This window comes from Balaenoptera acutorostrata, chromosome 1 (assembly GCF_949987535.1).
Source record: "Balaenoptera acutorostrata chromosome 1, mBalAcu1.1, whole genome shotgun sequence".
NCBI lineage: Eukaryota > Metazoa > Chordata > Mammalia > Artiodactyla > Balaenopteridae > Balaenoptera > Balaenoptera acutorostrata.
Window position 1 is genome coordinate 146,981,301 of NC_080064.1, and position 12,174 is coordinate 146,993,474.

At 35.4% G+C, this 12,174-nt stretch overlaps 1 protein-coding gene across 3 annotated transcripts in view; it reads right to left on the minus strand.

Annotated features, from left to right (window-relative positions):
* Nucleotides 1-6,222: 6,222 nt before the first annotated feature.
* TRMT1L (tRNA methyltransferase 1 like) overlaps nucleotides 6,223-12,174 on the minus strand; it is a 36,720-nt gene continuing 30,768 nt past the window's right edge. For all 3 annotated transcript variants that reach the window (XM_007166961.3, XM_057555804.1, XM_057555798.1), the window contains exons 12-15: nucleotides 11,262-11,428; nucleotides 10,525-10,587; nucleotides 8,048-8,174; nucleotides 6,223-7,940 (exon numbers count right to left, since the gene is read on the minus strand). In XM_007166961.3, the coding sequence (XP_007167023.2) occupies nucleotides 7,688-7,940; nucleotides 8,048-8,174; nucleotides 10,525-10,587; nucleotides 11,262-11,428 (610 nt within the window). In that variant the 3' untranslated portion in view covers nucleotides 6,223-7,687. The remainder of the gene's footprint in view (nucleotides 7,941-8,047; nucleotides 8,175-10,524; nucleotides 10,588-11,261; nucleotides 11,429-12,174) is intronic.

Sequence of the window (12,174 nt, forward strand, 5' to 3'; positions counted from 1 at the left end):
CTTGCTGTGGTTTATGTCAAAGAATGTTTTTCCTATGTTTTCCTCTAAGAGTTTTATAGTGTCTGGTCTTACATTTAGGTTTTTATACGTAATATATTGTATATCTTAATGCCACACTCCTATCTTCTCCCCCTTCCCTTTCCCCACTGGTAATCACTAGTTTGTTCTTTATATCTGTGAGTCTATTTCTGTTTTGTTATAAACGTTCATTTGTTTGATTTTTTAGATTTCCACATATGTAATAAGATGGAGTATTTGTCTTTGACTTAATTTGACTTAGCATAATACTCTCTTGGTTCATCCACATTGCTGCATATGGCAGAATTTCATTTTTTTTTATGGCTAATATTCCATTGTGTGTGTGTGTGTGTGTGTGTGTGTGTGTGTGTGTGTGTACCCACATCTTTATCCATTCATCTGCTGATGGGCACTTAGGTTTCTTCCATATCTTGGCTATTGTAAATAATGCTGTTATGAACATTGGGGGTGCATGTATCTTTTTGAATTAGTGTTTTTGTTTTCCTCAGATATATACTCAGCAATGGAATTGCTGGATCATAAGGTAGTTTTGTTTTCAGTTGTTTGAGGAACCTCCATTCCATTTTCCATAGTGGCTGCACCAATTTACAGTCCCACCAACAGTGTACTAGGGTTCCCTTTTCTCCACATCCTTGCCAGCGTTTGTTATTTGTAGACTTTGATGATAACCATTCTGACCAGTGTGAGGTGGTATCTCATTGTGGTTTTGGTTTGCATTTCTCTGATGATTAGTAATGTTGAACATTTTTTTTTCATGTGCCTGTTGGCCATCTGTATATCTTCTTTAGAAAAATGTTTACTTGGGTCTTCTGCCCATTTCTTGATCGGGTTTTTGTTTTTTTGTTGTATGAGCTGTTTATGTGTTATTGGATATTAACCCCTCATCGATCATACCATTTGCAAATGTTTTCTCCTATTCAGTAGGTTCTCTTTTCATTTTGTCAGTGGTTTCCTTTGCTGTATGAAAGAAAGCTTTTAAGTTTAACTAGGTCCCATTTATTTATTTTTTGCTTTTATTTCTTTTGCCTTAGGAGACAGATCCAAAAAAATATTGCTACAATTTATGTCAGAGTGTTCTGCTTATGCTTTCTTTGGAGAGTTTTATGGTTTCAGGTCTTACATTTAGGTCTTTAATCCATTTTGAGTTTATTTTTGTGTATGGTGTTAGGGAGTGTTTTAATTTCATTCTTTTACATGTAGCTGTCCAGTTTTCCAAGTACCACTTATTGAATAGACTGTCTGTTCTTCACTATATATTTGTGCCTCCTTTGTTGTAAATTAATTGACCATGATTGTATGGGTTTATTTCTGGGCTCTCTACTCTGTTGCACTGATCTGTGTCTGTTTTTGTACCAGTACCATGTTGTTTTGATTACTGTAGCTTTGTGTAGTATAGCTTGGAGTCAGGGAGCATTTCTGCATATTAATCTTATATCCTGCAACTTTACTGAATTCATTTATTCTGATAGTTTTTTGGTGCAGATTTTGTGGTTTTTCTATATTTAGTATCATGTCATCTGCAAATAGTGACAGTTTACTTCTTTCCTTCCAATTTGTATGCCTTTTATTTCGTTTTCTTGTCTGATTGCTGTGGCTAGAACTTCAAATACTATGTTAAATAGAAGTGGCAAGAGTGGGCATGCTTGTCTTGTTCATGATTTTAGAGGAAAAGCTTTCAGCTTTTCACCATAGAGTATGATGTTTGCTGCCATAATGTCCTTTATTATATTTAGATATATACCCATATATATGAGATATAACCTTTATACCAACTTTGATGAGAGTTTTTGTCATAAATGGATGTTGAATTTTGTCAAATGCTTTTCTGTGTTTATTGAGATGATCCTGTGATTTTTTATCTTTGTTGCTAATGTGGTATACCATATTGATTTGTGAATATTGAACCATTCTTGCATCCCTGGAATAAATCCCACTTGATCATGGTGTATGATCCTTTTTATATATTATTGAATTCAGTTTGCTAATATTTTATTGAGGATTTTTGCATCTGTATTCATCAAAGTTATGGCCTGTAATTTCCTTTTTTGGCAGCGTATTTTTCTGGTTTGGGTTTCAGGGTCATGATGGCCTTGTAGAATGAACTTGGGAGTGTTCAATTTTTTGGAATAGTTTGTGAAGGATAGGTGTTAGCTCCTCTTTATATGTTTGGTAGATTCTCCTGTGAAGCTGTCCAGTCCTGGACTTCTGTTTGCTGGGAGTATTTTTAAATTGAAAATTCAATTTCACTACTAGTGATTAGATTGTCTACTCAGATTGTCTATTTCTTCCTGATTCAGTCTTGGAAGGTAGTATGTTTCTAGACATTTGTCCATTTCTTCTAGATTGTCCAGTTTGTTGGCATATCACTGTTCATAGTATTCTCTTACGATTTTTTGTATCTCTGTGGTATTAGCTGTTATTTTTTGTTTCATTTCTTATTTTGTTTATTTGGGTCCTCTCTCCTTTTTTCTTGATGAGCCTGGCTAAAGGTTTATCAGTTTTGTTTATCTTTTCAAAGAACCAGCTGTTGGTTTCACTGATCTTTTCTGTTGTTTTTGGTTTTTTTAGTCTCCATTTTATTTCCTTCCTGATCTTTATTTCCTTCCTTCTCTGCTGACTTTGGACTTTTTTTGTTCTTCTTTTTCTAACTCCTTTAGGTGGAAGGTTAGGCTGTTTCTTTGTGATTTTTGTTTCCTGAGGTAGGCCTGTATTGCTATAAACTTCATATTAGAACTGCTTTTGCTGTATCCCGTAGATTTTGTCTCAAGGGATTTTCTGATTTCCTCTTTGATTTCTTCATTGAGCTCCCCCCTGCTCCCAGTAGCATGTTGTTTAGTCTCCATATGTTTGTGTTTCTCCCATTTTTCTTCCTGCAATTGATTTCTAGTTCCCTATGGTTGGGAAAAAATGCTTGATATACTTTCTGTCTTCTTAAAGTTGTTGAGACTTGTTTTGTGGCCTAGCATGTGACCTATCCTGGAGAATGTTCCATTGCACATGAAAAGAATGTATGTTCTACTCTTCTGGGATGGAATGTACTGTAGATATCTATTAAGTCCAACTGGTCTGTTCTGTCATTTAAGACCACTGTTGCCTTATTGATTTTCTGTCTGGATGATCTGTCCATTGATGTAAGTGGGGTGTTAAAGTCCCCTACTATTATTGTATTATTGTCAGTTTCTCCCTTTGTGTCTGTTAGTATTTGCTTTGTATATTTAGCTGCTCCTGTTTTGGGAGCGTATGTTAACCAGTGTAATATCCTCTTTTTGTATTGGTCCCTTTATCATTATATAATGTCCTTCTTTGTTTTTTGTTATAGCCTTTGTTTTAAATTCTGTTTTGTCTGGTATGAGTATTGCTACCACCGCTTTCTTGTCGTTTCCATTTGCATGAAATATTTTTCCATCCCCTCACTTTCAGTCTTTGTGTGTCTTTAGCTCTGAAGTGAGTCTCTTGTAGGCAGCATATAGGAAGGTCTTATTCTTTTTATCCAATCAGCCACCCTGTGTCTTTTGATTGGAGCGTTTAGTCCATTGACATTAAAGTAATTATTGATAGGTATATACTTATTGCCATTTTATTACTTGTTTTCTGGTTATTTTTGTTATTTTCTTCCCTGTTCTGTTCTTTCTTTAGTTTCTTCCCTTGTGGTTTGATGATTTTCTTTAGTGGTATGTTTGTGTTCCTTTCTCTCTTGTTTTTGTGTATCTATTGTAGTTTTTTGATTTGTGGTTACCATGGAGTTCATATATGTTGACCCATATCTATTTGTTTTAAATAGGTAGTCCTTTAGGTTCAAACACATTCTAAAAAGATCTATTTTTTTTTTTTACTACCTTCCCCTATACTTTGTATTTCTTATATTTTACATCTTCATGTTTATCCCTTTACTGGGATATCAAGTATCCCAGTATCAAGTATCAAGTTATACTTGATTTTATAATTTTTTTGTTTTTTAATCTTTGTACTAGCTTATTTAAGTGGTTGATACTCAGCTTTTACTACATATTCGCCTTTACTAGTAGGATTTTCCTTTCCTATAGATAATTCCTTCTTGTTATAGCCTTTTCTTTTCCACTTAGAGAAGACCCTTTAACATTTTCTTTTAGGGTTGACTTAGTATTGATGAATTCTTTCAGCTTTTGCTTGTCTGAGAAATTCTTTATCTCGCCTTCAGTTCTAAATGATAATCTTGCTGGGTAGAGTATCCTAGGTTGTGGGTTTTTCCCTTTCATCGCTTTAAATATATCATGCCACTCCCTTCTGGCCTGCGGTTTCTGAAGGAAAATCAGCTGATAGCTTTATGGGGGTTCCCTGGTGTATGACTGTTTTTCTCTTGCTGCTTTTAGAATTCCTTTAACTTTTGCCATTTTTAATTTTGATATATCTTGCTGTGGGCCTCTTTGGGTTCATCTTGTTTGGAACCCTTTGTGCTTCCTGTATCTGGGTATCTGTTTCCTTCAGGCTTTGGAAGTTTTCAGCCATAATTTCATTAAGTACGTTTTTGACCCCTATCTCTCTTCTCCTTCTCAGACCCCTATAATGTGAATGTTGGTACACATGATGTTACCCCAGAGATTCCTTAAACTGGTTTTTTTTTTTTTTTTTTTTTAGTTTTTCTTTTTGCTCTTCTCATTGGGTAATTTTCATTAATCTATCTTCCCAGATCACTTATGTGTTCTGTGTCACCTGGTCTGCTGTTCATTCCTTGTAGTTTGTTTTTCATTTCAGTTATTGTGTTCTTCAATTCTGACTGGTTCTTTTTTATATTTTCTAGTTCCTTTTAAAAATTCTCACTGTATTCATCTATTCCTTTCCCTAATTCAGTTAGCATTCTTATTACTAATGCTTTGAATTCTTTATCTGGTAAATTGTTTATTTCTGTTTCATTAGTCCGTGTCCCCACCACCACCACCCCCCGCCCCGGCCCCCAGCCATTTTCTCTTGCTCTTTCAATTGAGACAGATTCCTCTCTCTTCTTATTTGGCTTATCTTTCTCTGTCCCTATGAAATTAGGTGTGACAGTTACCTATGGCATTCTTGAAGGGCTCCTTATGTGGGAGTGTCTCTATATAGTCTGCACGTTCTTTGGTGGGAGAGCTGGATCTGACATAAACACAGGTCACATCTTTCTTCAGCGTGTGCTGGCAGCTATCACCTTGATGGGAGGTGGGGCTGGAGATGGAGGGGCTAGGGCTGGAGTCAGGTGTGAGGCAGGGCTTGCCATCTTCTCAGTGGCCTATCAGGGGTGGGGTCAGGTCCCAAGTTGCTGGAGCAGAAGCCCTGAGGGTCAGGTCTAAGCTGGCTTGGTCACCTTTAAGTGTGTGCTCTTGCCCCTCCCAGCACTGTCACCCTCACACCAGAGGGGAGCAGTGCTGGAGCAAGAGGTGCAGAAGTGGGTGTTCAGCCAGGGTCAAGGGTTGAGGTGCTGGCTATGGCGGTCTGGCCTGTCAGAGATCCTGAGTGCCTCTGCTGCACTGCCTGTGCAATTGCCAGTAATGGCTGCCCCCTCCCTGTTAAGACAGCCCTTAGGATTTGAGCTGCCTTGGCATCTTCTGGCCAGCTGAGCTTTTTCCTTGGTTGTGGCAACCCTCGCTCCAATGTGAAGATGTGATGCGAGGCAAGCAGTGCTGGAATATCTGCTCAGCTCAGGTTGGGCGTATACCAGAGCGTTCACAGGAAAGGAGTCAGCCACTCACGAGGTTTCAATTTCTATCTCCCTTTCCGCCCAGCTTTGAGAGCAGGTGAGTATCCATGCGCTCATGAGTGGACTGCAGCCTTCCAACAGCCCTCCTGTTAGTCTCACTGGCCCTCCAACCAGCCAAGGGGGCTCATCTTCCCTTTGTTGCACCCCAGGACTGAGGCATCCAATATGTGGCCTGAACCACTCACCCTGCAGGGAGGGCCTTTGCCCATGTAATCTCCCTTTTCCTCTAAGTCCCCTCCCAGGGTCACAGGTCCCGACCTGATTGCTTGTTTTCCCTTCTTACCCGTTTCTGTGTGAATCTTTCTTACAGCCTTGGTTGTACAGGAGTCTTTCTGACAGTTTCCAGTTAGTTTTCAGTGAGAATTTTTCCACATGTAGATGTATTTTTGAAGTGTTTGTAGGGGGAGTTGAGTTCCACGTCCTCCTCCTTCACCTCAGTTCCTCTCCCCATACACATATATTGTAAATAATCAGATGGTCCATGTGCTGGTTTGTCTTACGGATTTATAGTAATTTTTCTTAAATATACAAAAAAAAGTAATAACTTTTATTTCTTTTTGTGCTCTTGTGAGTTATAATTTTAACTGGCAGGAATAATAATGGTTTTTTTTTAATGGTCATTATAGAGACTAACTTGCACTTCACCTGTTCCTTTATTTTACTAAAATTCTATTAATTGGAGATGAGAAAAAGCATCCTTCTAGGACTATGCTGTAATAACACAGATTTTCTTTTATTTCCTCTAAGTTAATATTCTATGTTGATGTAACCTAGACTCCCTGAATTTCTATATATGTCATAGGAGTGCTTACATGGTGTATTTAAACCTTTCAGTTGTTACTCTCCCTCAATTCTTAAGCTTACTGCTTGTAAAAAGTTACTTCCTCTAACAAGGTAAATATGTATTAAATCCTTGAGACAAAAATGTAAATTTTTGGTATATCTTTTCATCCAAAGTCTTATATTCAAATGAAGCAAGAACAATATTTATTAATGGAAATGAGATTTTTTTCCAACTAATTTTCATAGTCATGTTAGCCTGAGCTACTTGTACAAAAAATTAGCACATACACACACCAAAAAACAAGAAAATCCTCACTTCATAAAGTCATAAGGTGATAAGTTTTACTCCTGAGAGGTAGACAACCAAGCAAATGAATATTGTACATGCATTAACTGAGGCACTTGAGATCACCCAGTTTGTTTAATTCATAACAAAATCTCTCCTCTTCAGAATTTAGTGCTTGTGAACAATCACTATATAAGAACAGTGGTCTCAATTTACTTTAACAAAATCTTACTCTGAAGTTTAGTCATGTAGACCTTAAACAACTTATAAGAAAATGTATTTCTATCTCAGGCAACTATTTAATTTCTCAAAAGCTAGTAATGAAAGATCAATGTGGGGAGAGGTATGATTTCTTGAAATTGGGAATATATTTTAGCTTGTATTTGTGAAAAAATATATTAGTGACCTGAAAGGACATTGTTTCCTCCTATTCTATTTCGGGTCATTTTAATAAAAGGCTCTGGCTTCATCTTATACACTACAAACAGAAAAACATAAATATCATGAATCAGTTTAAGTATAGATGTGGTTAAGTATAGTAAAGGATGGCTTCCATAACATACATAAAATTCCAAACACCTTGCATGTGAAAATTTTCTGAGTATTAAACAGTAGGGTGATCTCAGTCACAAACTTGGCTTCACATGAAATGTTTTCATTAAAATTTTAAGTTTTCTTTAAAATAAGAAAAACTTGGAAAGCATAGCTCCCAAACCAGCTAAGTTAGAAACTGCTCATTTTCTGAATGAAAACAGCACTGTTTTCTTTTATTTTTACACAACTGAATTGAAAGAATAGAAAAAGCACTACAGTTGATATAGAGACCTATTAGGCCATCAACACAGACATCTGGGAACAAACTTCTTTTACATTTACCATCTTCTGCAGCCACTTGCTTCTGCTTTGTCATTCACTGAGATTTCAACCCTGTCGGCTACTGTATCTTCGGACGCTGGTTGGACATGGCCCTCTGACTGTCCTCCAGTGTAGGTGGGGGTGCTGTACTTTAAAAGGATAGATTTAAACTGCATTAGAGGTGCATCTGTACGGACACCCATCGGGTCAAAATGAGTTCGGCTTACTCGAAAGCCTGCTTGAGAAAGACAGCACAAAAACTTTTTTAACCTGGAACAAGGAAAGGAAAAAAATAATGAGGTTCTTGTACTTTTATTTAAATCACAATGTCATTAAAATATTAAAATATATACACTGTCATTCACTGACTGTCTTACTTTGGCATATTCATTCCTTTAATGCTGTGTCTGTGGACGTTGTAATAAAAGGGAGGATGTTCAGTATTGACATCAGTCTTTTGCCTCTTGGCTAAATTTGTGGTTGTTTCGTTACTTCTTCTCTTTCCTGAAACATACATATATAAACACAGAAAGTTAGCATTCTCTTAAAAATTACAAGCCAAATACTTTTATAACTACATACTGTCTTCGAGTCTAAATCCTCTGAGACACACCATTTCAACCTATCTATCTAATCTTAATTCTAGATAGCTTTTATTGTAAGAGTAAGATATATATTCTTGATTCTTTTATCCTTCACCCATGTAATATTAATAGTTAACTGTTTGCTGAATCAGAACTTCTTTTCTACCTTCTTCAATTTTAAGCCTCAAGTCTATTTCCACCTTCTGTAGAAAGCCATTTATGAATTCTGGGCCAGTCATCCCATACTACACTACTCAGAGTTTAAGTTCTGTCATTTTTTGTTTTCCTTGTTTCACGTATTTAGGTCTTTTATGTGTATAAATCCTTTCTTCCCAAATTATATTCTAAGTTCCTGGGAATAATGTCCTTTATTTCTATACTTGTATTCTCTACTGAATGCCAATACAGTTGATCCTCGAACAATGCAGGTTTGAATTGTGTGGGTCCACTTCAACATGGATATTTTTTAATAGTAAAAACCACAGTACTACATTGTCCACGGTTGGTTGAATCTGTGGATGAAGGGCTGACTCTAAGTTATACATGGATTAACCCTGGGGTTGTTCCAAGGGTCAACTGAATTTGATATACAGTAGGTCTTCAATGAACACAAAACAAAACCAACACAAAATCAGTCTCAAGGGCTTGGATACAGGAATTTAAAAAGGTACAATGTATGATCTCATTGCCTACTTCTTACCACAGTACTTAGCCTTTACATTTTAAGTGAAAGGCAGCTAGCAAGTTAAGTTTCTAGCAATGTATCCTTCTGAAAATCACAAAAGGAAGACAATTGAGATATCCAAGTTACTATGAGATTTTTTCTGAATGTTCAACTCTTAATTATTTCTACAAGGATGTTATTATGGCCAAATTTTAAATTTTTATGAAAACTAACATTCACTTAAGCAGAAGTATTCAGAAGCGAAATTTGATGCATGAAAATGATAAACTGCATTCACAGATAAATATAAATTATTGTTGAACTGTTGCCTCATGACTCCCCCATTAAATCCAATAATTAAAACTTGATTATACTCTCACATTAAATCTAAGAAGATTTAGGAAAGTCTGAGACTAAAAATCCGATACCAAACCTTAATAATTACTACTATCAGCAGTACATGGATTTTTTTTGCCTGATATTTTCTATCATGGAAGATTCTGTATATTGATATACTAGTTTAGAATAATCATATAATTTCAGAGCTATAAAAGAACCCAAAGAGATTAGTCTAATTCCCTTAATTTATACATGAGACAGGCTCAGAGATTTTAAATATTTTTAAAACTTATGTTTTACCTTATTCTAAAAAGGTTTTATGACAACTCTTTTGAAGGTGGGGGACCTGGCTGAGGTTATACAACAAACGAAACAAAGAAGTAGAATGATGCTCTTAAATCTAATGTGTTTCACAGTACACCGTAATGCCTTTTTCTTCCCTCCAACAGAGAAATTAAGGAGAATAAATCATTTAAGTGATTTGAATCTTCACAAATTAGTTGAAGATGCCAAATGAACATGACTGTTGGAAAGAGTATGCAGTAATTACTAAACCGTAAGCTATTAGCAGGAGTTGAAATTTTCTTGTCTTTGAAGATCAACACTAAAATGTTGAGCAATACAAAATTATAGCTTGTAATTATAGTCCTCTGTTCTTTCAGTCTTAACACTGTGTTTTCTTTTTACCTGTATACAAAACACATTTAGAATCTAACATTGTCTTTTAAAAACTTTAGACATTAAGGCACTGACATTATAAATCTTAACACCCTTTTGATATGAATTTGCAGTGTCTAATATAAGTAAATTTTAAAGTATGCACACACCCCGAATTGTAAGAAAGGCCATGTAATAAATTCTTACGGCCGGAGTATAGGGTCTTCTGGTTAATCAGTGGAATTCCTATAAATCATATGTTGATGAGAAAGTTTATAAGACTTAGAATAAAATTTAATCTTAACTCTATAACCTTTATCAAATATAATTTGATCTTATTTTGGTTCACATGGTTCTTTAAGATCTTATAGCTCTTGCAAGGGGATCACCATATATTAGAGATGTGAACAAAGTACATATTAGTAGAAACCTTGAACTGTGCAAATGCCAGATAAACAAGGTTTATTATAATTTTGCTGTTGGTATAATATGAAAATGCATTTTGAAGTATGCTACCAAAGCAATCTCTTCCCTTCCAATTACCCTTCTGCTATGTGCCCTTTTGCACAGACACATACATACATATATATGCACACATATACATACATACCTTGTGCAATGTAATTATCTGTTGTGGTATCATCTGTAGTTTTAATAAATACACCATATTCTTCTAAAATAAAAACAAATGGAAATGATAAAATATTTTACAGAATGACAGTAAGCAACAATTTGAAGTTTAAATAAAAGCTTACTTAATTCTATGCACACTGCTTTTATGAATATATGAGATTCTGTGACCAAAACAGGCTACAAGAATTCATTTTTTAACCCTTTAATAAGAGCTGCTTCTTCTAATGACTCATGACAATTCTAGGATGTCTAACAAGCCCACCCTTATATCAATAGCCAGATAAAACAAAGGAGAAAAAACTTAGCTTTACTGAGTGATAAGTGTAAAGCTAGCTTCCATGTCTTAATGGATATTACAAAATTTTTGGCCACACTATTCTCAGAGTGATCTCAGAATTCTCTTTCTAGAAAGAGGATGTAGGGTAATAAAAATCACAACAGACTTTTAGTTCTTTTAATCTACTAAAATTTAAAAAATACATCTGTCTTAACAAAATCATTATTTATTTCATGCCCCTAATATAAACCTGAAGAAAACTATGCAATTAAAAAAAAAGTTAACTGGATTATGATTAGACTCATTAGAGAGGATTTACTTAAAGCACACAACTTATAATTATACTGCTTTTGATTATAACATCAAATAAAGATTAAAAGGTGGAGTATTTCTGATAACCAATTTGTAAGCTAGTAAATTACTGTTAAATTAGTCACCTTGCTTGTTGAGATTTGAAGGTGCATGAACTGAAAACTGACTTTGAGGAGTACACTCTGACTCAAAGATTAATGTCTTTATTAGGGCCTGAATGTCATCTAAACCATGGTGAAGAGATTCAAATAGCATTCTTTTGAGGAATCCAGTATTGAAAAGGGAACTTGACCTGAAAAAAGAACATAGAATTGGGTTTGAGAAATGTTTTCTTTAAAAAAAATGTCTTCATAATTTAACAAGTAAGATAATTTGCCCACACCTTTTATCATGTCAGTTCTCTAAGCTAGTGGGATTAGTCAAGGAAATTTATTCACATTACGTCAACAAGAATTTATTGAGCCCTCATAAGGTGTATAAGTCCTGTGGTACACATAGAGGTGTAAGTTACACCAAAGTATAAAATTCAGTGTTTACCTTATGAAAGCTTATAAATCTAGACAGAATCTAGACAGGGACATAGTGTAAGGCAGAGGTTTTCACAGTGCATATTCTAGTAATAAACCTTAATTGCAGTGTGTATATGGTGGGACAGGGTGAGATACATGAGAATTACATATGCTGGTGGTGATGTAGTTAAAAAATGGCCCAGGGCTGAGTCTGATATGCTTCCCATTTAATTTGAGAGTCACAGGTATAATGGACAGAATACCAGTTCCAAGTCAGATAAACTTGAATTCCTGTCCTCGCTCCACCACTCACTAGCTATGAAATCTTGAATAACTACTGCTTTTGAGTCTCATATTCCTCATCATAATATGGAAAATAAAACCTCTCACAGACTTGTTATGGGAATTAAATGAGATAGTACACCTATGATCCCTAGTACAAAGTATATCCTCAAGGAAGAGAAGCTATCATTGTTAAGGTTAGCAAATTATGAAAGGATTTGTGATTTTAAGTGTCAAATGAGTGATC